The 26,665-nt window shown below is 43.0% G+C and overlaps 1 protein-coding gene across 38 annotated transcripts in view; it reads right to left on the bottom strand.

The window, feature by feature from the left end:
- Window positions 1-26,665, bottom strand: part of R3HDM2 (R3H domain containing 2) — a 177,596-nt gene that overhangs the window by 22,625 nt on the left and 128,306 nt on the right. For 14 of the 38 annotated variants that reach the window (XM_034935587.3, XM_034935586.3, XM_034935596.3 and 11 more), the window contains 11 exons: window positions 23,546-23,632; window positions 22,803-22,929; window positions 21,541-21,619; window positions 20,777-20,836; window positions 19,860-20,000; window positions 18,853-18,961; window positions 16,028-16,123; window positions 12,462-12,493; window positions 12,310-12,363; window positions 7,277-7,509; window positions 3,792-3,964 (listed from right to left, as the gene is read on the bottom strand). In XM_034935587.3, the coding sequence (XP_034791478.2) occupies window positions 3,792-3,964; window positions 7,277-7,509; window positions 12,310-12,363; window positions 12,462-12,493; window positions 16,028-16,123; window positions 18,853-18,961; window positions 19,860-20,000; window positions 20,777-20,836; window positions 21,541-21,619; window positions 22,803-22,929; window positions 23,546-23,632 (1,191 nt within the window). The remainder of the gene's footprint in view (window positions 1-3,791; window positions 3,965-7,276; window positions 7,510-12,309; window positions 12,364-12,461; window positions 12,494-16,027; window positions 16,124-18,852; window positions 18,962-19,859; window positions 20,001-20,776; window positions 20,837-21,540; window positions 21,620-22,802; window positions 22,930-23,545; window positions 23,633-26,665) is intronic. The other 24 variants (XM_034935611.3, XM_034935603.3, XM_034935612.3 and 21 more) reach the window with 4 other exon arrangements.

Below are 26,665 nucleotides of genomic sequence, written 5' to 3'. Positions count from 1 at the left end.
GCTATGAGGACGCAAAGGCATAAGAATGATAAAATGGGCCGGGCACAGCGGCTCACGCCTGTAATCCCAGCACTTTGGGAGGCCGAGGTGGGCGGATCATGAGGTCAGGAGTTTGAGACCAGCCTGACCTACATGGTGAAACCCCCATTTCTACTAAAAATACAAAAATTAGCTGGGCGTGGTGGTGCGTGCCTGTAATCCCAGCTACTCAGGAGGCCGAGGCAGGAGAACCGCTTGAACCCAGGAGGTGGAAGTTGCAGTGAGCCGAGAGTGCATCACTGCACTCCAACCTGGGTGACAGAGCGAGACTCCATCTCAAAAGAAAAAAAAAAGAATGATAAAATGGACTTTGGAGACTTGAGGGGAAGAGTGGGAAGGGGGCAAGGGATAAAAGACTACAAATATGGTGCAGTGTATACTGCTCGGGAGATGGGTGCACCACAATCTCACAAATCACCTCTAAAGAGCTCACTCATGTAACCAAGTACTGCCTGTACTCCAATAACTTATGGAAAAATAAATAATGAACAAAAAAAAAAAAAAAAAAAAAGACTGCCCTGAGGGATGTGGCTGCCACCTACTGGCAAATTCTGGGCTTGTTCACTGGCTCTTGATGACAAAAGGGGGCCCCGAGAACTCCTTTTCAAGAAGTCTACTTCATTTTAAGTAAATTGGGCAAAAGGGAGATCCTGGCCCTTTAATCCTCAGCCTCACCCCTGGTTTCACAAGCTTCACCGACACACAATTTGAAGGCCTGCTTGGACAGAGGAGCCCTGCCAGGAAGGGAAAGATCATAGTTTAGTCAGTACTGTTCCCAGACCTGGGGCAAGTGCCTTGTGTGACAGAGTTAAAGGTAACAACCCTTCCTCAAAGATTTTTTTTTTTTTTTTTTTTTAGACAGAGTCTTGCTGTGTTGCCCAGGCTGGAGTGCAGTGGTGCAATCTCAGCTCACTGCAACCTCCACCTCCCAGGTTCAAGCAATTCTCATGCTTAGGAGGCTGACGACTCCCAAGAAGCTGGGATTACAGATGTGCACCACCACACCCAGCTAATTTCTGTATTTTTAGTAGAGACGTTGTTTCACCAGGTTGGCCAGGCTGGTCTCAAACTTCTGGCTTCAAGTAATCTGCCCTCCTCGGCCTCCCAAAGTGCTGGGATTACAGGCGTGAGCTACCGCACCCAGTCTCAAAGTTTTTCTTCTACAGGAAAAGCTTTAGAGTAAGCACAGTGGTGTTTGTGTGTGCACATGATCACTTCTTTAATCCTAGCACTGTTATGTACCATTAGAAACTGAACAATAATTATTCTCAGGCTCAGCAACTTTGGTCTAGGGAGCCCCCAGTGCTGAAGGCCAATCAGGGAAAAAGAAAGCAAAAGAAAGAAAGAAAATGGCAGTAGGAAGAGGAATAAAAAAATAAAGAGGAAGGGTGAAAAAGTGGAGAGGGAGAAAAAAGGAGATACATACAGTGAGATGGTGGGATAATTTTTAGCAGCTTCCATAAATGCTTCCAGGGCATCAAAACTTGGATAAATTCTTTCATTTGGAGTTAGTGATCACAATTAATCTCAAGAACGAATTTCTAAGAGAACAGGAATTGCTGCACCAAGTAGTGTTCCTTTACCCCCGAGCTATAGCACCTAACCTGGCACCACACTCCCCATAGGAGATAAGCCAATGCCAACGATCGACCAATTGACCCTCACAATCCAGTAGCAGGGACAGAACCTGAGTAGAAGATTGGGGTTTAGGGCCAGTCATTTGGACATTCTGTATAAATTTCAGTCCCAAATGGTTCTTTTATCTCTTTATTCCTCTCCCACTCTTGCCGTCTCGTCTGTTTCTAGGTATGAGATTATAGGTGGAAGATGCAGGCAGATGGGAGACTAAGAGGGAGAAAAGGGAGCAAGACTATTAAAATACACATTTTAGGGAAAAAAAAACCTAGAAAATATTAGGACCTTGGAAAAGCAAGTCATACACATAAAAAACACGGTAGCAGATGACAGAAGGAGAAGCATAGTTTACCCACTTACAGGTTTGAATTAAGACACAGACAGAGAAAAGTACACATACAAGGACACTATGCTTCAGTAGGGAGCAAGGTAAACTGAAGTGAACGAGACTTACTGGGGTAGATGGTGGTAGAACAAGAAAGTTAGGACTATAGAAAGAACTGACTTAGACTAAGATAGAGGACTGCAATGACTTGCATGCAAATTACATTTAGACACAAAGTAGGATTTCCTAGATCTTCACTGTTCTTTGTTTCAGCTTCATTTCACAATATTTGAGATAGGGCAATACCGGGCCATTCTGGGGTCTTTGCACTCTAGTTTCTAGTTCATGGGGTATTAGTGTTTGGGACTTGCTTCTTACACCTAGGGAAGAAATATATCTAAGGCCAAGCTGGACTAATAAGCAGAGGGATGAGGGAGCCTGGGAGGTAACATGAGAATGTAAACTGCAGCAGAAAAGACTGCAGACACATGGGCTTTCCAGCTACCAGAGAATACTTCAGGATAAAGTATGGGGCTCTCCTCAAAAAGAGCTCTATTCATGTGAGAAGAGAGTAAGTGAAGATCTCAGCACAGCTCTGCTCGGAGTATTAAGGTGACTTTTTTTTTTTTTTTTTTTGAGACAGGGTCTTACTCTGTTGCCCAGGCTAGAGAGCAGTGGCGCGATCTCGGCTCACCGCAACCTCCGCCTCATGGGTTCAAGCGATTCTCCTGCCTCAGCCTCCCTAGTAGCTGGGATTACAGGCACCCGCCACCATACGTGGCTAATTTTTGTATTTTTAGTAGGGACCGGGTTTCACCATGTTGAGCAGGCTGGTCTTGAACTCCTGACCTCAGGTGATTCACCCGCCTCAGCCTCCCAAAGTGCTGGGATTACAGGCTTGAGCCACCATGCCTGGCCTTAAGGTGACTTTTAAACATAGTCACCTTAATGACAATGGCCAGGCATGGTGGCTCATGCCTGTAATCTCAGCACTTTAGGAGGTCAAGGAGGGAGGATCACTTGAGCCCACAAGTTTGAGACCAGCCTAGGCAACATAAGCAAGACCCTATCTCAAAATAATAATAATAACAATACATTTTTTAAAAATTAAAAGAAATAAATAAAACAGAATACTGAAGTTCTGGTTTAGAACAGGACTGATTCTTAGGCTAATGACCTTCCTGGTCTCCACCGATGCAAAACTTCACTTAAACTCTAGTTGGTACCAACATTTACCAGTCCAGGAACAGAAGGAGAAGGATACAGCCCTTTTGAGTCATGGAAAACAAAGACACATTTGGAGTCTTTGTGTTTCGTGGCATATGTATGGAAGGGGTCTTGAGTGTTATTTCTTTTTTCCGCAAACCCCAACACATAAATAGGTGTTTATGGGTCCACATAGTTGGTCAGATGATGGTGGAAGTTATAATCTTTTCAAGTTCCATATATAGATGTAATGGAAAAAAATGCCTTGTTAATTACACATGGACATAGAGGGAGATGGGGTACAGTAGAAATGTGGTATGAAATAAAAGATTCTACTGACAATGTTCAGGAAGCAGAGGAAGAAATATAAAGCAAAAAACCCCCAAGCTGACTCAGTAGTTATTTGGCAAAACCTTTGCCCAAGGTTCTTCTTTCCCTACAACTAACAAATGAGAAATGGGGGAGAGAGTGGCATGTCTCCAAAAACTGATCCTTCCTGCCACCCACAGCACAAGAGACATGACGGTACATCTAAAGTTTGCTTGAATCAGAGTGGAGAGGACTCCGACACTGAGTGGTGACTCACCTGTGAGATCATGTGATTATTCAAGGGTGGCTGTTGCTGAGGCGTGGGTGGGAGAGCAGGAAGTTGCTGCTGCTGCTGCTGCTGTTGCTGCTGGGCAGTACAAGGGAGAAGCCCCCGGACAGACTGGGATGAGGTGACCTGGTTGCACACTTCTGGGGCACCTAGTGCCATACCTAAGGCAAAGAAGAAACCCACAAAAAGTTGTAAGCATAAGCCACGAACACATTATCCCTGGAAGCTTAGTCAGAGGGCTCTACTTTTTCTTTGCCTTTCCTCTTTATTCCCTTTTGTCCCCTCCCCCACTGTCTTTTGAAGATTCACAGATGAGCACAGATGCATTTCAGCTGCCTTGCTGATGCCAGTCCTCCTCTTTGCAGGCTTCTGCTCCCTAGGGACAGGAACCACCTTGACTGTCAAGTTTGGTTATGAAATTGAACAAAATGTGAGGCTGCTGAAGCACCTCCCCTGAAGTGTCTGGAATCTGTCCATCACACTTAGATAGCTGAAAATATAAATGCTTACTTCCTGGGAAGGCACAGATTTTTGCTCTCTTAAGAGATCCGTCTTTTTGCTAGAGAGAGAGAGAGATCTGTCTTCTCTTTGCTTTCTTCTCAATTTGCAACATCTCTTATAAAAGTTGCTGAGGGCCGGGCGCAGTGGCTCATGCCTGTAATCCCAGCACTTTGCGAGGCTGAGGCGGGTGGATCACCTGAGGTCAGGAGTTTGAGACCAGCCTGGCCAACCAACATAGTGAAACTCCGTCTCTACTAAAAATATAAAAATTATCCGAGCTTGAGGGTGGGCGCCTGTAATCCCAGCTACCTGGGAGGCTGAAACAGGAGAATCGCTTGAACCCGGGAGGCAGAGGTTGCAGTGAGCTGAGATCGCGCCATGACACTCCAGCCTGGGCGACAAGAGCGAGACTCGGTCTCAAAAAAAAAAAAAAAAAAAAAAATGTTGCTGAGAAAACTTCAAGCATACACATAACCTTTATCCAACTCATTTCCCCATTTCTAGGCTCTCCAAGGCATGAACTCATTCAACACAACATACTTTTACTGAATATCTACTATGTGCCAGGCACTGTATAATGAACTAAAGACATAAAGATGAGTGAAACACAGTCCTTGCCCTTAACAGCACAGGAACTTTTTTCTTTTTTTGAGACAGGGTCTCACTCTGTCGCCCAGGCTGGAATGCAGTGGCACGATCTTGGCTCACTGCAACCTCCACCTCCCAGGTTCAAGCGATTCTTCTGCCTCAGCCTCCCAAGTAGCTGGGATTACAGGCACCCACCACCACGCCCAGCTAATTTTGATGTTTTTGGTAGAGATGGGGTTTTGCCTTGTTGGCCAGGCTGGTTTCGAACTCCTGGCCTCAAGTGATCTGCCTGCCTCTGCCTCCCAGAGTGCTAGAATTACAGGTGTGAGCCACCATGCCCAGCCAACAGCACAGGAACTTCTGATGGGAGATAGACATCCACATGACAATTATAATCTGATAAGGATAAGGAATACATCAGTGATATTGACAAAGTTGCATGAAAGCAAAGATGAGGAAGCAAAAACTCCTGGGAGGGTCAGGAAAGGATTTAAAGAGGGGTCAGCAGGAAAGCTGGGGTTGAAGAATGACAGATGCTTATAAGACCAAGAGGAAACAAAGCTAATGCCATATTCAAGAAATGGTTGGTTGGGTGTGGTGGCTCATGCCTGTAATCCCAGCCCTTTGGGAGGCTTAGGTGGGTGGATCACCTGACATCAGGAGTTTGAGACCAGCCTGGCCAACGTGGTGAAACCCCATCTCTACTAAAAATACAAAAAGTTAGCCGGCCATGGTGGCGGGTGCCTGTAATCACAGCTACTCGAAAGGCTGAGGCAGGAGAATCGCTTGAACCCGGGAGGCGGAGGTTGCAGTGAGCCGAGGTCGTGCCATTGCGTAACAAGAGCAAGACTCCATCTCAAAAAAAAAAAAAGGAAAGAAAGAAATGGTTGGAAAGAAGGAAAGATCTGGAAATTAGACAGCAATGGCAAACTGGAGTCAGGAAGTTATGCTATATTAAGTAATTTGGATTTTACTATTCAGGTGATGATGCAGAAACGAACATTTTTAAAAGACTACTGATGAGTTTAGATCTGTTTTAGATTGGCAAACTGGCTCTAAAAAGGGCTAAGCAACCAGATGCAATGGCTCATGTCTGTAATCCCAGCTACTTGGGAGTCTGAGGTGGGAGGATCATTTGGGCCCAGGAGTTCAAGGCTGCAGTAAGCTGTGATGGTGCAACTGCAATCCAGCCTGGATAACAGCAAGACCCCGACTCTTGAAAAAGCAAAAAAAAAAATCATAAAAAGAGCTGAGAATGGAGTAGAGATATCAGTTTGGGCGCCAGTGTCATAATTACATAAAAGAAAATAAAAGCGTGGATAAAGGCTGAGGCAGTGGGACTAGAAAGGAGGTAACAGAGAAGGGCAGCAGAGACCTAGGGGTCAGAGGCAAAATCTTCAGCACTACTGATGTCTTCTGAGGATAACTACAGAACTTCTGGGATGAGATTCAAGCAACTCTTCAAAGGGAGGAGGATGATGAAATAGAGGTCTAAATGCCCTTCTGCTAAGAGAGCAGCAGAAATAGATAGAGAAGGTTTTGTAGCAGGAGAGCTGATGGGTGGTTACAGAGCTTTCATGTGGAACATAGGAGTGTCTGCTCCTTTCCAGTGACTGAGCTCCGGAGAAGCAGCCATAGCAGCATCCCTCTAAATTCTAGCCTATTAGCTGGTATCAATTAATTACAAACTACTAAACTCTAAGGATTCCCTCTGCTCTACAAAGCCTCTACAATCTCAAGAGTCATAGAATGAAAGTGGCTATCATTTTCATCTTAGTATATAACTTGAGACCTGGGCTGATATGGATGTTCCACCTTACATGAAAATCAGAGAAAATAATCTAATCACAATCAATTCTTTTTTTTTTTCCAATCAGGCAGAAGGTTTGAAAGAAAATGAGGAGGACTAAATCCAAGCAAGGACAATGGATCCAAAATTCAAATGTCCCTTCCCCTGGCTGTATTAGGTTTCCAGGAAACTATATTGGGACAAATGTTTTATTGAAAGTAAATATGGGCTGGGCGTGGTAACTCACGCCTGTAATCCCAGCACTTTGGGAGGCTGAGGCAGGCGGATCACCTCATGTCAGGAGTTTGAGACCAGCCTGACCAACATGGTGAGACCTCACCTCTACTAAAAATACAAAAATTAGTCAGGTGTGGTGGCGCAAGCCTGTAATCCCAGCTATTCAAGCGGCTGAGGCAGGAGAATCACTTGAACCCGGGAGACGGAGGTTGCAGTGAGCTGAGATCACACCACTGCATTCCAGCCTGGGCAACAGAGGAGACTCTGTCTCAAAAAAAAAAAGTAAATATCAGTGATGTTTCACAGGAGACAAGCAAGAAGGGATGGGTATGACATGGAAGAAAAGAAGCTGTAATACCTGGCCTGGAGATCCTTCCCGCACTGCCGCCTTTACTGCTGCCGATGCTGTCACCTCGGGTAAGGATAGAGATTCCACTGAAGCTGCTAGCTTTGGTGACAGGGGGTCGCATGCTCCGGACAGAGCCATCAGAGTCTGTGCTGCTCCAAGGGCGTGGCTCCAGGGATTTGAGTTCGCTGTCTGTGCTGCTCTGGCGGCTGCTTGAGGTGCGGCTCAGCCCTTCACGGTTCCCCCTGCAGAGACCATAGTGGTCAGAGCACCTCCCACCCACCACTTTAGCAGAAGGGCTAGGAGATAATTCATTTCTATTCTCTCAATAACAAAGAATGGGTAAGAATTAAAGGGAGGATGGACACTGACTTATTGTTAGTTGGCTGGCCAACTAAGAGTTGATGGGAGCAGACAGAACAAGATCCAGTACAGTAACAAAGAACACAGAGGCAAATCTGGAAGACAGTGCACTGGCAACTAATTTAATACATCAGACCAGAGGTGGATGGGAAACCATATACATGATGCTGAGATTGGCTGTGGTCTCTTCCCCACCCTCTGAGGGTAATCCCACACATGCAAGAAATAATGGGGAACAGAGGGGTACCAGTTCCTTCTGAAAGTTCTTAAAATAAAAGGACTCCTAGAAGTTGCTATTGCTAAAACGCAGGAGCCAATGACATGGATAAAACCCACAATGGGTCTTCCACATAACACATGTCTAAGCCAGCAGAGGTGCTGCTTATGGCCACCCTTCCAGGAGTTGCAAGAAGAGTATAGTGAACTAAAGGGGCACTAACTATGGAAAACTCAGTTTGATAGTCTAGGATTTATCCAACTGTTTTGTGGAAATTCCATGTTACTGTCTGCGAACAATTGGTTTCAGGATCTCTAAGGGCTAAAGTCTTCAGCAAATATGCTCTTGGGACTCAGGATGGCGAAGAGCAGGGGGGTTGACTGTGCCTAGTTGCCTTCATATTCATAATCCTATCTCCCTAAGCAAAACTATTAAGGAAAGGGGTTCTCCCTCTCTTATTTGGCTCTGTAAACAGCAGGGTTATCTTGATGTTATAATCACTGTCTATGATTATTAACAGCTGTATGCCTCAAGATAGCCAGGTTGGCCTGAAAACCCTGTCTTGTTGAGCTCTCACTGCTTCTTAATCATTAAGCAACCAAGAACCAGCAATTTTTCTTTCATACCCCACATCCCCAACAACTAATGACCTAAGGAAACCAAATGACAACAATTACAAAGATTTTGGTAGGTATACCGAGGAATAATTAAGCAAAAAATCATTGCAGTTTGGGCTCCCTTCTTTTTACCACCATCCCATCAAAAGCAAATAGGAAACCCCATTCCAATCCCACTGGCTCCAAAGGCACTAGGCTCAGAGTTATTTTAATAGAGAAAGGCATTTTTCTTAAGGGCATTAATATTAAAGAAAACACCTTTCTTTATTAGAATACCTACTCCAAAGGCACTGTAGGAAAAATGGGCAAAATACATGCTAGGGTCCTTCTTTTAGGTTTTAGTCAAGCCAATCACGATGAACTAAGAATACACTGGCACAACTGGTTAGGAACATGCTAATTCTTCTCTGCAACCCCAAGACTGAGAGTGTGTCTGTGTGTCTGTGTGTGTGTGTGTGTGTGTGTGTGTGTAAGCACTTAAATGCTTCTATGTAGTTAGTGAATTAAAAAATATTCCTGTTTCTCCAAAGCTTTACCCCTTTCCTTTGGAATGCCAAAAGTAGAATGGGAAACAAGAAAGAAGTATAAGTTAGGTACTCTCCAGGAACAGAACCAGACCTGAAGTGAGAGACAACAGCTACATCTCAATGGACAAAGGCAAGCACACTAAGAGGAGTCAATAAAAATGAGTGTGTTTGTGGGGTAAGGGGATACAGCAGTGGCAATAGATGAGGCTGCTCATTAGACATTAGAGCTTGAATTTTGCAAGACAAGTCCTAAAGGCCTTTTCCACTGAAAAGGAAATCCTGCCATTTATTTTCTCTTGCTACTAGAGGTAGACAGTGAATAAGGCAACTTTAAACCAAATACCTTGAAAAGCTAGGGCCAAAATGGCAGCACTTCTATACTAATCCAGTTTCCCCAAGACAGTGATGACCAAACACTCAAAATGTAGACTGCCTGATGATCTGACTAACCTGGGTTAGTACACTACTCCCCTAAGACTTGGAGAATCTAAGTTGAGTCTTGGCAGGAAAAAGATCAATTTTCCCTCTCTACAAAAAAAATAATTAGGGAATGCTACCCAGATTCAATTTTGAGCACTGGATCGGGCTGTGTGTATGTTGGAGAGATGGAGGTAAAGGACAAAGAGCAGTCACACCTCATATTCATGTAAAATCAGAGCTGATTAGTTTTTACAAGCAGATTTAGTGCTGGTGAAAAGTCCAGCTTGTTGGGTCTGGGGAATGGGTAGAGATGCCTGTGAAAGAGGTGGCAATAAACATCAGTAAGGCCTCACTGTGGCTTATTTGTCAATGGAGCAGACTCTTCCAAAGAACTGGGGAGCTGCCATAGTTATTGTCAATGTGGATGATGGAGTTTGGTTTACAGGTATTTGTTTCACAAACATAAACTGGGCCAGAAAGGTGTAAGGCAATTAGAGAAGATCAGCTTCTAATCATTAGCGTTTTGGACTAGTACCCAAGTAGAGGAAGAAGTTATTCCCTTAAGTACCCACGATGCTGCATTTTAGATGACCTAGATCTTCAATCAAAGCTCAGTTGGAAAACCAGTAGCTTAAAAGGTCTGGTGAGGGCCAGGCGCGGTGGCTCACGCCTGTAATACGAGGACTTTGGGAGGCTGAGGTGGGTGGATCACCTGAGGTCAGGAGTTTGAGACCAGCCTCAACATGGAGAAACCCCGTCTCTACTAAAAACACAAAATTAGCCAGGTGTGGTGGTGCATGCCTGTAATCCCAGCTACTCGGGAGGCTGAGGCAGGAGAATTGCTTGAACCTGGGAGGCGGAGGTTGCGGTGAGCTGAGATCATGCCATTGCACTCCAGCCTGGGCAACAAGAGCGAAACTCCATCTCGGGGAAAAAAAAAAAAAAGGTCTGGAGAGGAAAGGGCTGCACCTACTCAGTAGATCCTTCAAGCTATTATCTGCACAGTTTGATGTAGTCTGATGGTCCATAGCCCTAATAAGAGCATCATTCTAACCAGTGAATCTGGATTAGGGCTCCAAATGTAACACTACTAAGAGAGGAAGGGGTGACATCTGTAGAGAGCTGGTGTGGTGTAGTGAAGAGGACACTAAACTAAGAATCAGCTCCATTTTTGCTTCTATTAGCCATGTAAACTTGGGCTAGCCACTTAAATCTCTCTGCTTTTGTTTTCTTACATGTAATCCAGCTGACCAAATTAGGATGTTGAGAGAACTGAATCAGATAAAGTATACTCTGGTGACTGTAAAGCACTGTGCATTAATTCACACATAGGAGTTGGTTTAAAACTCCTATTTCTTACAGTTATCCTGGGATGATCTATGACCCCGAAGTGTAGACTGTGGAACAGGAATCCTGATTTTTTGTTTTTTGTTTTTAATGCAGGGGACTCTATCTATCTCTACTACCACCAACAATGCAAGGTCCTCTCTGCCTGGGGTTTTCAGATGAACCGCAGGGCAGGACAGCCTAAGAAAAAAAGACTTGAGAGAGATGGAAAATCCTCTACCCCAAGAATGGGAAATCTCACTACCCCAATTTCCACAAGGTTTGGCTAGCTTTAGAAAGGACAACAGGGAAAGGACAACTACAGTACTAGGAGTGAGATCTCAAATCCAAGTTAGTCAGACAGTCCTTATCAAGTGTAGTAGTCAATAAGAGAGAAACCCTTTGGAAAGGGGGTTAGAGCTGAATTCTAGTGTTAAATACTCAGGTTCTCAGTATTTTCTAGTTTTTCTATTGGTAAATTGGGAAGAATATACTTAAAATGAGTTGGTAACAGAATAGACACTATTCTCTTACCACTGCCTTGTATTATCCTCTGGGGTAGGATTGAGAGACTGAAATGAAAGGGAGGGTCTTATACCTGCTTTGTGGGGAAATGGAGAACACTGGGAACTGGGGAAGTTAATACAACAGGTTGCACCAGCATTCAGAGTAAGTAATGAACAATCGTATGAAGGACACACTTTAAGTCCATTCTAAGGCAGAGAGGTCCCTTAGTCTTTTTTTTTTTTTTTGAGACAGAGTCTTGCTCTGTTGCTCAGGCCGGATGGAGTGCAGTGGCGTGATCTCAGCTCACTGCAACCTCCGCCTCCTGGGTTCAAGCAATTCTCTGCCTCAGCCTCCCGAGAGGCACCCACCACCACGCTTGACTAATTTTTGTATTTTTAGTAGAGACAAGGTTTCACCATCTTGGCCAGGCTGGTCTTGAACTCCTGACCTCGTGATCCACCCACCTCGGCCTCCCAATGTGCTGGGATTACAGGCGTGAGTCACCGCGCCTGGCCAGGTCCTTTCTGAGGTCATCTTACACATTACATTGCCTCAAGAGAAAACTACATACATAAAGGTGTCCGTATATGTCTCTCTCTCTCTCTCTCTATATATATATATGTATTATTTTTTCTTAAAGATATCTTTAAGAAAAAATATTCCTATGCTGGGTCAGGAATAATGTCTACACATCTTTTCCATAGATTCAGAAAAGGTTAGCCAGAAGACACCCATTCTTTTACCTTATCATAAATATGTTTGAATCTTTCAAAAATGCCCAATTCCAGCTAATTTCTGGGAGGAAGCTGTACCTATCCCAGACACACCTATTTGGTCCCCTTCACCACCTGTTTAGGACTCGAAATGAAATCAGCAACAATAAAAATAAAGTCATTGACCAGGAGCCATTTTTTTAAATGGGGAAAAATATCCAATGTTGCAAAAACCACAAATTTAATTATTCCACAAGCAGCCATGCATGGAGCAAACCCACTCTGCTGAAAAGATTACAGCAAAACAAAATAAAATTAAAAATAAAAAGGAGAGATATAGATCACACAGAGGTACCTAAAAATCTGCCTTCTCTTGTGAGAGCTAGAAGAAAAGGCTTCTTTGGAGAGTCTGTTGGTTAACATCAAAGAAAAGCATCATTACAGGATTATATTAACCTCACTGGCAAAGCTCAATGAGAAGCAGGGAACATGCTAAGTGGTACTAACCTGATGTCATTTAGATATCCGTTCTGGCCAGTCTAGGTGAGGGGGAGAAAACGGAAAATAACTTATAAGAAAACAGCATGGCATGACCGAAAAGGATGTCCATGATGCTATGAATACCCAAGGTCCTCAAACCAAAGCTCACCCCACCAACAGGGAGAGAGGGGCCAGGGACAGGATGACCCACACCCGCATACCCAATCTGACTTCTCACCTTTAATGAGAAAAAACATCTGGTGGTTTTAGCCTTTGGATAGGTGTTTTAAAAAAAGAGGCTGACAAAGGCAGGAGTGTGAAAAGGAGGAAGAGGAAAGTATTACCCTAATTATTATTTCCTTTTTAGCTCTGAATTTATTGGTAACCTGGGAATAATAACTGATGTCCTTGGTCCTAAAGAGTGTGTTCAAAGGAAGGGAAAAGGGAGACAAGAGAAAGAAACTTTGTTTTTGGAAATCATCCTCAATGGCTTTTCCATTTCTGTCTCCTACATTGGCCAAAATGAAAGACATTCTGACCTGAGACCCAAGGAGGGTGGGATATTGGGGAAGCAGTTACTTTTCAGGGCCTAGAAAAAATGAGAAAATTAAAAGCCTGAAACATTCCCTTTGGGGATCATTTCCTGACAAAGCCACTGAGCTGAGTGAAGTGAGCATTGTGGTGGATTCCCAAGCTTTAGGAAAAGGTACCAAGAGTGTCCAGCTGCTGAGCAGAGTGAGCTCCATGCAGAGCAGAGCCTATGCTGGGCAGCTTTTCCAATATACAGCTCAGGCTCCAGAGAAGGCTGCAGCAGCAGCATTTCCATCCAAACACCCTTCTTGCCACTTCCTTTCTTTTTGGCCTGCCTCCTGCTCCCACACCCAACCCCACAACTCCACCCCTAATCAGCTCCCTTTAGCCAGGCTCCTCTCCACATGGAATCTTTGGAGTATGATGGGCTTTGGCCATAGTTCCTTGTCTAGACTTTCTGAGATTCCTGATGCCTCTACCACAACAAGAGTTAGAAGTGCTGAAATCAAAGTGATAAATCTACAAGGATCTAACAAAGAATACATACATTAGTAGAGGCTTGAAGACTAGAAATCAGGAGAAAAAAAAAGAGAAGAGCTAACTTTGCCTTTGTTATGGTTGTAGGTAGATACAGTCCACTGTTGTACATAATTAGCTCTAATACCCTATTATAAATTGTCTGTGCTTTCAGAACATCTGTAGCTTTGCTAATGGCTATCATAGTGGGGCAGTCATTTTCCAGGTGTAAGTGAAGCAGAGGAACACATCACAGATAGTCAGCTAGGTTACGATGTCACTGGTACTTCTTAATCTAAAGAGCCCAGAGCAGAGCAAGCTATTGGGAGGTGGTTTACATTAGGGGGTTAAGAGCATAGACTCTGGAGCCAGGCTGAATTCAACTACTTAGCTCTTTTGCTAACTAGCAGTCTGAACTTAGGTGGCTGTTTAATCTTTATGAGCCTTAGTTCCTCTTTTATAAAATGGGGAAAATAATATAAACTACTTCATAGGCCTAGTATGAGGACTGAGTTCATCTATATCAAGTACTAAGAACAATGCCTAAAAGATAGTAAGTGCTATATAAGTGCTTGCTACTTTTTTTTTTTTTTTTTTTTTTTGAGATGGAGTTTTCCTCTTGTTGCCCAGGCTGGAGTGCAATGGCACGATCTTGGCTCACCACAACCTCTGCCTCCTGGGTTCAAGTGATTTCCTGCCTCAGCCCCCTGAGTAGCTGGGATTACAGGCATGTGCCACCATGCCTGGCTAATTTTGTATTTTTAGTAGAGACGGGGTTTCTCCATGATGGTCAGGTTGGTCTCGAACTCCCGAGCTCAGGTGATCCACCTGCCTTGGCCTCCCAGAGTGCTGGGATTATAGTCGTGACCCACAGTGCCCAACCAGTGCTTGCTGCTATTAACCACCAACGTGTTCCGTACACAACTTAGGGGGTTATCACTGGCCACAGCCGTGTACAAATGACATCTCTCCTCTCATTCCATCCAACTGGTTTGTAGGTAAAGGTAGAGAACCCTCTTTGGGCTATGGTTGAATAATCTGGAAGATGGACTTTTCTGACTCAGAATGGAAGTCTACATAATAGGAGGTAAGAAGATTCCTTCTTGGACTTTGGGCCAGAAAGTTTGCTGTATATCAGTTCCCAGTGAGGATCTCTGAGACAATGGCGCAAGTACATAGAGTTGTTCAGTTTTTTAGTTGGAGACAGTATTTTTCTAAACTAATGATGATGATGAAAAAATATATATATATATATTTTCCCCCCTTGGTGAGAAAGGGGAGAATGGGGGAATGGGAGGAGAGTAGTGTTCATCTAAGTATATTGATTAAAACTGACCATCTTTTGCCAGGCACAGTGGGTCATGCCTATGATCCCAGCACTTTAGAAGGCTGTGGCGGAAGGATCACTTGAGCACAGGAGTTTGAGACCAGTCTGGGCAACATAGTGAGACCCCATCTCTACAAAAAATAAAAAAGTTAGCCAGGCGTGGTAATGCGTGCCTGTAATCCCAGCTACTCGGGAGGCTGAGGCAAGAGGATCGTTTGAGCCCAGGAAGTTGAAGCTGCAGTGAGCTGTGACTGTGCCATTGCACTGCAGCCTGGGTGACAAAGCGAAACCCTATCTAAAAAAAAAAAACAAAAAAAAAAAAACAAAATAAAAAACAAAGAAAACCCTGACCATCTTTTGACAATGAAGGGAGACTGGCTTTCCCTCTTTTGTTACTCATGTGATTGTGAGATGGTGCTCATATCTGGATACTACATTTTCTGGAGATTTGTATCCCTCTTGTACACCCACAACCTTTCCTGAATTTCTGCTATTCTTCTCTTCAATCTGGTAGGCAAAGGCAACCAGATACAGGGGTACCAAGTATATTTGATATAGTCCACACATTTAAGAGTGACATTGCCTAAACTGATTCATGTTGGCTTTTAGCCCTAGGAGCTAGTCCTGTTGTAGGAAGCAAGGTAAGAAATATAGGAAGAAAGAGACTTCCTTTTCAGGTAGAGACTGGAGAGAATAGTGGTACTCTCTGTGCATGTAGAATGTGGAGCTCATAGAGGATGGATGCCAGACCTGTGCTCTAACAATCACCAACATATCCTAAAAATGAGGCTGGTCAAACAAGATGAATGTACAGCCTGTGTGAACACTATGTCTTCCACTTAGAAGCAAAGATGCCTAAAATGGATAGAGGGAGTGAAAGAGGGTAAGCAGAAGGAGGGTTTTAGAGGCAAGATTCAGACCCTGCCAAAACCATTTCTATTTTCAGTCTAGGCAAATTTACCAAATTCAGCCACTCCAAGTTATAGTTCTCTTTGAATACCATATGGCAGAATGTATTGAAAACAATATAAGTGAAAATCTGCAGCTTCCCAATAAGCCACATTTAGTTTTAGAGATCAAATCTAGGGTTGGCTGATGTTGGTTAAAATAAAACAAACAAACAAACCCAAAAACATTTGTGGAGGGTTCATTCCATTCACAGTTCCAACGATTAAGAGCTAAAAGCTATGGGCTGACAACTCTCAGATGCTACACTTACCTCTCGGGCAAATATTCTCTCTCGGACCCTTTGATATTCCTCCTCTCTCTCTTCTATTGACTTGCTCCTCCTTCCATCCTGCAATGGAACTCTGATCTAGATCGATGAGCAGAATTAAGCTAGTTAAGTTCTCCTCGTACTGCAAGCTCACTGCACACCAGCAAGGAAGAGAAACCGGGAAAGTTTATAGTTGCCATCAAAAAAATGGGAAAAAAAAGAATAAAATTTCCAGTCCTGGAGAAGTTTCACTGGGTACATCTGACCATGCAGTTTGGGAGATCAGGTTTTCTGGATGGCTGGGGACTCTCCAAATCCCCACCCCTCCCACCCCCGCAGTATCAAGAATAACAACTATTTATAAGGACTGGGTTGCTTCCCTCTAGTAATCAGGTAGCCTCCAGTCAGTAAGGATCGAGAAAATAGCCCTGGGAAAAGGAACAACACTGCTTTAGAGGGAAAGCAAAGGACAGAGGGAAGCTGGAACGGGAGAAGAAACAGGTGTTTAGCAGAGCTGAACAGTAGAGGAGGAGGTTTATAGAACTAGCACCTGGCATTATTCCTTATTTAGTCACTAATGCCATGGCCTGAAGACCCAAATCACACACAGCTCAGCAAAGAGGGCCTTGGAAATGAAATCCCAAGGGCGAAGCTAAACTCAAAGCCTAAGCATTTTTTTCCTGAACTTAACTATATTAACTGGAGGTGGGGAAGGGGAGAGACAAATTACAGAAATAAAGAAGAAAGAGAACAGAGCAATACAAAGAGAAAGAAAAGGAGAACAGATAGAAAGAGGGGCAGAGAAAGGAAGAGAAGTAAGGTACAGTGGAGGAAGGGGAGAGACAGAGAGATAGACAAGGAAAATAAGAAAATAGAGGATAGAGAAGAACCTTACATTCTCTAGAAAATGTAGTGAGGTAACCAGAAGGGATGGCTGGGGAGATCACCACCTCTGAGTAGCCTACCATCTAAATCCTCATCATGATCTTTCCTCTCCTGGCCTGTAATTGGTGAACACTGTCCAGGGTAGGGTGTAATAGAGTGTCCTTATCCATCCTGCTCTTGAAGGCAAGGAGTTCTAAGGGAGAAAACTCATCAAATGAATATCACCAGATTATAAAAGATTCTGACTTCCAACCCAGAGGCTTTGAAAGCTTCACATGAAGCAACTAAGGAGATTGCTGCTCTAGGCTGGTCTTCCTGATCTTTACCAATCTCCAAAGGTAACCATAACTTCAAGAATATCAACCTTGCCTAGATTTAGTTCTCATTAGCTTCAAGAACCTAAATCCTACCAAATGTCCTCTTATAAATTCCATTCCAAGAAGACACAGGGCCTCAAGGAGCTATATTGTCCTCAGCCCCTACGTAAATCAATGGCAAAGTAGAAAGAACATAATGGGCTTTGAGGTCAGGCAGAATCTCAGCTCTGCCACCTCCCAGTAATATAACTTTAGACGAGTAACTTAACATTTCTTAGCCTCAGTTTTCTTATATGTAAAGTGGGGATAATAACCCCCATCCTCACTGGGTTGTGAAGAGGATTAAAAGAAATAATGCATACAAATGTGTTTAGAACACAGCCTAGTTCAGGGAAAACACTCAATAAGATAGCAATTATTATGCTTATTATTAACATCACAGACAGAAAGTACACAGAAACAACCCTATTGGATCAAGCCTGAAGCTGAGAGATGAAAAGTTCACAATAGGGACAGACTCCACTTTGCCCCAATGTGCCTCTAGGCCTGAATAATTCCTGATCCACAGAAAAAGGGTTTGGGAAAATGGAGAAGGGCATCAGGATGGAAAGGCTCTTTCTCGTTTTTTAAATTTTGTCTTTTTGCATGTTTCTTTGTTTTCAATCAGTCCCAGTGTGTTTGTCCACAATAGATAATGGCACTTTTCTCAAAAGGACTCCCTCAAATACTCAAGCAGCAAGCAGGAAAGGTCCTGGTCTCAAGACCATACAATATCCCAAGAAAACTAATTTTGACACTAGAGGTAAGATATTATTATAGTTATTAATTAGCAAGATTCATGTAGGCTCTACTCAACCACGCTCTTCAAATCGAATCCCTTTTGGAGGCCAAGCAGAGGCAGGCTGGATCTAAATCTTCTTCTTAGCTAACCCGCAAATAATCACTTACTATCTAAAGGGTAGGCTTCAGGTCAAAGCAATAGCCAGGCCCATTTAAAGGGATGGGATAGGCTGTTCCCTTCTTATTCCCACAGCAGTGGATCACAAAGGGGATCTATCTGAGGTTCCCAGCATCAAATGTCAAATTAACTCACTCACCTTGGTGGAAGGAGTTGGAAAAAGATTAAGGAGTTTGCAGAAAGGGATCAGAAACACCTTTATAATTGGGTAAATTAGATCACAACTTTGCCAGTTCAAGGCTAGCCCTAAGCTAGGATAAGAGTTGAAGTGGGACAAAGTAGCTTTTTGTGGTTCCCAAAGAAATCCCTAACTATTAAAGAAAAAAAAGAATGAAACCAACAGTTGGATCAAGGCTGAGGCAGGGATCAACCTTGCTTTATTCCAAATGATGTGGTGTTAGAAGTCAGTGGCAGACCCAAGGAGTTCCAGGCCAAATGAGATCACCTAGCAAACCTCAGCACCATGTCTCTCTAGGGCTAAGAGGGTGGCATCCAGTTCAACAAATAAACAGTTCTCAACATTAAGCCAAAGCCAACTCCGTATAGCTCAATACATTTCTCCGTACTAAGATATTTTGAGTTTTCTCCATCCCACAAAAATTCTTCTCCCTTCCCAGTTTCTCTTACTGCAAACTCTCTATATAGGCCCACCCCTTTCCATTCTTCACCTGGTTATCATCTCGGTCCATACTGGCATCATCTCTCTTGAGAATGAACCTCTGTTGAAATTCTGTATTCTTCTCATCCTTTATATGTTCTGAGAACCTCTGTTCAGGGCTGAGATTTGGAGAGAAATGTGAAAGGAAAGGAGGACAAAGACCGTTTTGTTAGGAAGCAGACCTATTAGGTACAGCTCTCCTAAATTACACAACTCACACTCAGGGAATTTCTGGAGTAAGGAATCCAAAAAGTCACATGCAGGTTTTAATGAAATCTTCAGGGTCTGTACTTTATACATCTATAACTTCTCTTCCTCCATAGTTATATCTGTCCTATCAGTGAAGTGAAGAGAGGCTAGGGCCAGACTTCATGAAACATCAGTCTCTCTAGAATCTATCTCCAAGGCTCAGAAAGAGTAGGAATTAATTATATAACCAACCCCAACCCCAATCCCCTTCCCTGCAAAATACTTAAAAAAATTTTTTTTGTTTGTTTTTTGAGATGGAGTCTCACTATATTGCCCAAGCTGGAGTGCATGGCGTGATCTTGGCTCACCCCAACCTCTGCCACCGGGGTTCAAGTGATTCTCCTGCCTCAGCCTCCCGAGTAGCTGGGATTACAGGCGCCTGCCACCGCGCCCGGCTAATTTTTGTATTTTTAGTAGAGACGGGGTTTCACCATCTTGGCCAGGCGGGTCTTGAACTCCTGACCTTATGATCCACCCGCCTCGGCCTCCCAAAGTGCTGGGATTACAGGCGTCAGCCACTGCGCCCGGCCATTTTTAAACTTTTTTTTTTAAAGTAATAGAGATGGGATCTTGCTGTGTTGACCAGGCTGGTCTTGAACTCCTGGCTTCAAGCAGTCTTCCCATCTTGGCCTCCCAAAGTGCTGGGATTACAGGTGTGAGCCACCACGCCTGGCCATCTGCAAGAGACATCCTGATCCTACACCTTCCTCTTCCAACCCAGCAGGTTATCCCAGGGAAGTCTTCCCAAACCATGGTTTCCTCCCTTACATTCTTGTGTTACTAGTTTTGTTGATGATGACAGCTTTCCCAGTTTGATCAACATTGTGGTCCATCCCAAAATAGGCAGCTACCCGGTGTAATAGCATCCGGTGATATGAGGTCATCTGAGGGAACTTCTTGAACTGATTACTGAAGGGAAACCCGGGGGAAAAAAGTGAAATAAGACAAACAACTGCAATAACAACCAATTTTAATTTTTCTTACAAGTGTCTAAAGTGGAAAGTTTCTTAGGAGAAATAGACATATTATAAGGAATATAGATATTTACTAAATGGGAACCAAATAGGTTTTTCTCAGTTTCTTTATCTACAGTATTCTGCAGATTACTATGACCTACTTTCCTCATTAAGACTACTCATTGCTGGGTGCAGTGGCTCATGCCCGTAATCCCAGCACTTTGGGAGGCCAAGGCAGGCGGATCAATTGAGTTCAGGAGTTCAAGACCAGCCTGGTCAACATGGTGAAACCCCGTCTCTACAAAAAATACAAAAATTAGCTAGGCATGTGCCTGTCATCCCAGCTACTCAATGGCTGAGGCACAAGAATCACTTGAACCCAGGAGGCAGAATTGCAGTGAGTCAAGACTGTACCACGGCGCTCCAGCCTAGGCGACAAAGAAAGACTGTCTCAAAAAAAAGACTACTTATTAAGCCCTAGGTCCCACCCACCTGGATGATGTTTGACAAAGAAAAAGGAAGACATTTAAGAACAGTAAAATCTGGGACAAGTGCAAGCTGCTGAAAAGATATAAATTATTTTTCAACTCAAATCTACATAATAACTTAAAAACTTCAGTATGTTTTCAAAAATCACACTTCAAGGGGAACATCTCCTAAAATTGTACCTAAATTTATTTCCAGTGCCCCCTCCCACCTCTAATTATATATTTCATGCAAGTAACTTACTTGTTGTCATTAATAAATTCCAGAATCTCCTGTTCTAATTTTAGCAGCATCATTCTGTCCCTGTTTAAAAAAGATTAAAACAAAACAAAACAAAACAAAAAGCAGCCCTCCCATAGACATTGAAAGCGGGGATTGAAAACACAACTTGCTCATTACAGAAGCTGAAAAAGGTATATATCCAAACCCAGTAATGAACCATAATGCTGCTAAGCCTCACTTGCCTGTTTTACAATATTTTTAAAAAGAAAAACAACCCGAGTATACATTTTGCAGGTCCTCCAATCATATACTTTGTTATGCCATATCAGAAATCTCACTGTTAACAACATATTCATATAAACACACGTTATAAATCTAATCGTCATTCTGTATTCCATCTTGTTATAAACAGAATTTTAAAGGAATTATAATTTAGCTTATGTACAAATCAATTATTTTTTCCTTCTGTGCTTTTTATTTTAGCTCTTCTTACTATCACTCCCAATGTGTGCTTTTTAATCAGTATACTCCCAAGACTTCATATTTCTTTGTTTCTGCATTCTTCTTTCACAGAAGTTTTCCCAATTCTTCTGAAAACAGAAACCTCAATGTGAAAGTATTTTGAATCCCTCACAGAATATAAAACTATACCTGACAAATACTAGGGGGACAGGAAGATGAGCATCCTAGATTCTAAGAATGGAAAAATTCTGGGAAGCCGTTTGGCCTCTTGGAATCTTGCTATCCCCTAACCCCTTTTCCTCTTATACCCATCATGTTATTACCTTGGGTTCTTTTTCAGTGTATTTACAAGAAATTCATGTAGGTCTATTCCAGTGGAGTCCGTATATTCCTGGCTGGAGTCTAGAACCACCACAACAAAAGAAATTAAAATACATGAAACTGCTTTGCATGCTATCTAATCCTAAGCAGAAGTCCACAACCTAACCAGGAGAAAAAAGAATAGGAAAGCAAAATCAAACTTCCAGGGTTTTAACATAAAATCCAGAATGACCTTGATGTGCTAGATCCCAAAATTCCTCATCAGAATGACAGAAGAAAGAATCTGGGCCATAGTATTACATCAATATTACACTGAAAAGCCATCTATCATCAATAGGTATTTACTGAATGTCCTGATCAAAATATAGCAGGTTTTATTAAGGAAAATAAATTCCAGGTAAGGGCAGTCAGGGCTGAATTTTCCAGAATCTCAGTAAATATGCCCAAATATTATTTTTTAATCCTGTTTGCCTTTTCTTATCAATTATCATTTTTATGGACTATGTCTTTTTGCTACCAGTACAAGAGTTTAAAGGCAAAGACAGTCTAATAATTAGAGGCAAATCTGCATTATTAAAAAAAAAAAAAACCAGGCCAGGCGCAGTGGCTCACATCTGTAATCCCAGCACTTTGGGAGGTTGAGGCGGGTAGATCACCTGAGGTTAGAAGTTCAAGACCAGCCTGGCCAACATAGTAAAACTAAATACCTCTACAAAAATACAAAAATTAGCCATGTGTGGTGGCATGTGCCTGTAGTCCCAGCTACTCAGGTGGCTGAGGCAAGAAAATCGCTTGAACTCGGGAGGCGAAGGTTGCAGTGAGCCAAGATCGTGCCACTGCACTCCAGCCTGGGCGACAGAGGGAGACTCTGTCTCAAAAAAATAAAAATAAAAATAAAAACAAATAAATAAATATCACCCTAGCCATCCCCAAACCAAAATATAAATGGCATCTGGAGGATTTGCTACCCAATGATTATCAATGTTACCATTATTCCAGAGCACAAGTAAAATCAGAATTGACTACATTGTCCTCCTATGGATAATGCCAATGCAGATGGAGTAGCTGTCTGTGGCATGTGAGCTCCTAAGGCAGGTTCAGTTAAAGAAGCAAAGAAAGTAACCTCGTTAGGCATCTCCTCAAGCAACCAAGTTAGCAGAACACTACAAATTGATGGGCCAGTAAGGCTAGCAGGTGCCAGGCTTCAGGATAAAAGTAAAGGGCACTGCCCTAGAACAGATGAGAGATGGGAAAAACTCCTTACCTCTGGACAGCATCTTCCTTGGGATCTTTTCTTTGTTTTTGTCCTTGTCTTCCTTTTCAGAGACATCTTTTGTGGACTTTTCTTCCTCCTTGTCAGAAGGGCAACTGATGTGCAATTGAATTATATCCTTAAGGGGAAAAAGGATAATCAAAGGGGGAAAAAGATTTTAACTTTCTTGCAGCTCCCTTGGAATCTCAAAGAAGGTAAATCTTGGGGTGGCAGCTCTCTCTTATAGATTAGTGTTATTTTGCTAATTAAACTGTTTTAGTTTTCTTCTATCAAGAGGGTAGAGGCACAGCTTTTTCTGCCAGCAAGCACAACCTACTTTATGGAGAGCTCAAATTACACAGGCTGTTCTTGGCATAGGTATTGAATGGGAATGGTTCTAACCACCAGAGGGGGAGGGTACACATAAGAAAATAAGATCTAGCCCTGGGATCTTCTTGTCTGCATCATCCTAGGTGGTCAAGATATGAAGACCTATACTTCATGCTCTCACTATGCTGGGGTTTTTTTCTTTTTTAGGGTCCCCCTCCTCCCTGGCACAGGTCTGTCAGCACTGCTACTGCCACTGGAACCCACAGCTGGGAGGAGAGACCATGCCCTGTTTTACTACAACAGCTTTTGTTCTGAAGTACCTTCTACCCTGATTTTCAAGTCTGATGTTGCTGTGACTGCCATACTACATCTTACCAAACAACTGCCAAGCGCAAAAGCTACACTTACTCCTGCAAATGACCTACCTGGGTTTCTAATGGCCCATCAGCAAATGGGGTGGAGGACTCCTCACACACTGCCAGGCTACGCACCAACTTTAGCTTGGAATTAGACTGAAAAAAACAAAAAACAATTTTCAATTTTTTTAATGTATCTTATGTATTTCTTCCCTTGGTGAACATTCAGAAAGCTTTTGGCTGAATGAAAAGTGTCCTCTTTGGCTCTGTTAGTTTCTGTTTCCATTAAACAGGGGTTTTTTTCAAACAGGTCCTACTCACCAGTTCCTGATTCACTTGAAAGATACTTCTCTTGCTTACAACAGTAGACATGTACAAACTGGCTACATGGACAGATGATAGGAAACCATTTCACTCAGCCCTCTTCTCTCTTCAACCCCATACTCTAATTTCAGTCTCAGAACTTTATGCAAACACACAGCAACATAGTATAGTAGAAAGACAATGGGGCTGAGAGCCAAAAGTCCTAGCTTCAACTCCTGGTTTTGTACTTACAAGCTATGAGACCCTGAGCAAATTACCTGACCTCTCCAGGTCTCTGTTTTTCCTCAGGAAAATGGCGATAAATACCTAAAATTACCTAAAAACCTGTTGTGAGAATTAGATAATATACAGTATGTAAATATACATATCATTAAATAGTGCTTAGCATACGGTAGACAATAAATGCTAAATGACTCCAAACCTGAGATGCCAAGGGTTTGGAAAGAAGTGTCTAAGAAAAGAGTAAGAGAAAGGCCAAGCATGGTGGCTCACACCTGTAAACCTGGCATTTTGGGAAGCTGAGGTAGGAGGATCACTTGAGGCCAGGAGGTCACAGTCTGGGCAACATAGTGAGACCCTATCTCTGCAAAAAAATTTTTTAAAAATTAGCTGGCCATGGTAGCACATGACTGTGGTCCCAGCTACTCGGGAGGCTGAGGCGGGAGAATTGCTTGAGCCTGGGAGGTTGAGGCTGCAGTGAGCTGTGATCATGCCACTGTACTCCAACCTGGGCAACAGAGTGAGACCCTATCTCAAAAAACCAAAAAACAAAAAATTAAAAAAAAAAAGAGAGACAGATAAAACTTTATTAACGCTTGGGATTTAATGCAATAAAACCTAATCTGCCCGCTTTACTTCTGCTAGCTGGTGAATCCCAAAAATATCAGAAATCCACTATGCAAATCATTTCTCTCCTAGGGACCCACCCAAAGCTAAAAACTATAGGGTGACTCATTAGAAATCTACCTATAAACATTTACTGAGACTCAATACAATAAAACCAAGGATTACAGTAAATACCAAAGTACAAAACATGACAGGTATGCTCTAAGTAGTGCAGTATAGCAGAAAGAACTTGCGAGCCTGAAGAATTAACGTCATGCCTAATTCTGTCACTTGCTACTGAATGTTAAGCTACTGCTACTGATTTGTTAAGCCACTCAATCCCTATAGCCTAAGTTTCCTCATCTGTAAGATGGAGATAATAGCTGTTTTACTTATCCCAAAAAATTTGAGAGGAACTAAAGTAGCAGTAAGTAACCTTTGTTTTGAACTTTAACATCAAGCTCGTCACTATGGATCAGGCCATGTAAGGCAAGCCATAGAGCCAATTTATCATAGTTCTTGGCCTTCTTCAAACTCAAGCCACATAGTGGCTGAGCCACTCTCCAAATTCTATCACTATTTTTTTGGAGGAACAGGGTGGCCAACCTTAATTATTACTTTTGGTGGCAATTCTTCCCAATGCAAGAAAAATTTAATACTTTACTGCTTCCCAGCTAAATTAAAAACCTATCACACACTAACACATGTAGTCTTCCCTGATAACTCTGCTTAAAATAATCTGTGATGTGCTAATTTTATCATATAATGATTAAAAGCAAAATCCTCTTCCTGCCCCCTAAAAAGTAAAACACTAGGTTAGCTGAGTGCGGTGGCTCATGCCTGTAAACCCGGCACTTTGGGAGGCCAAGACAGGTGGATCGCTTGAGCCCAGGAGTTCGAGAACAGCCTGCGTGACATGGCAAAATCCCACCTCTACTAAAAACACAAAAATTAGCCTGGCCTAGTGGTGTGTGCCTGTAAGCCCAGCTGCTTGGGAGGCTGAGGCATGAGAATCACTTGAACACGGAAGGCAGAGGTTGCAGTGAGCCGAGATCACACCACTGCACTCCAGCTACAGAGTAAGACTCCATCTCAAAAAGAAAAGAAAAGAAAAGAAAAATGGCCAGGCATGGTGGCTCATGCCTGTAATCCTAGCACTTTGTGGGGCTGAGACGGGTGGATCACCTAAGGTCAAGAGTTCGAAGTCGGGCACGGTGGCTCATGCCTGTAATCCCAGTACTTTGGGAGACCGAGGTGGGCAGATCACTTGAGGTCAGGAGTTCGAGACCAGCCTGACCAACATGGTGAAACCCCATCTCTACTAAAAATACAAAATTAGCCAGGCATGGTGATGCATGCCTATAATCTCAGCTACTTGGGAGGCTGAGGCAGGAGAATCACTTGAACCTGGGAGGTGGAAGTTGCAGTGAGCGGAGATCGGGCCATTGCACTCCAGCCTGGGCAACAAGAGTGAAACTCCATCACACACACAAAAAAAGAGTTTGAGACCAGCCTGGCCAACATGGTGAAACCTCATCTCTCCTAAAATTACAAAAATTAGCCAGGCATGGTGGCGGGCGCCTGTAATCCCAGCTACTTGGGAGGCTGAGGCAGGAGAAACGCTTGAATCCAGAAGACGGAGGTTGCAGCGAGCCAGGATTGCACCATCGCACTAAAGCCTGGGCAACAGAGCAAAAAATTCCGTCTCAAAAAAAAAAAAAAAAAAGTAAAACATTAGGGGGAAAAAAAAGCCTGTATTTTTAGGATATCCAGAAATGTTGGGTCATTTTTCTTAGTGGGGCAGGATTTATCGTAAAGAAAACTCACAAGGAAAAAAAAAAAAAAAGAAGGGGGAATAAAAAGACTCATATAAGCAGCCATTCTCCTAGAGAAGCTAGGAGTGAGCAGAGAAACTGGTATTTCCCCACAACTAGTATCCAGTTCTTTCAGGCTCTGTGGAAGGCTCCAGCTGGGTAGCCTTTCAGGCATCAAATGTGTATACACCTATGTACGCATACACAGTTTCCATTAGAGGTGTGT

The sequence above is a fragment of the Pan paniscus genome, chromosome 10, assembly GCF_029289425.2.
Source record: "Pan paniscus chromosome 10, NHGRI_mPanPan1-v2.0_pri, whole genome shotgun sequence".
In the NCBI taxonomy this organism is placed as follows: Eukaryota; Metazoa; Chordata; class Mammalia; order Primates; family Hominidae; genus Pan; species Pan paniscus.
The sequence above is the reverse complement of the archived record's forward strand: the minus strand, read 5'-3'. Positions and strand labels throughout refer to the sequence as shown.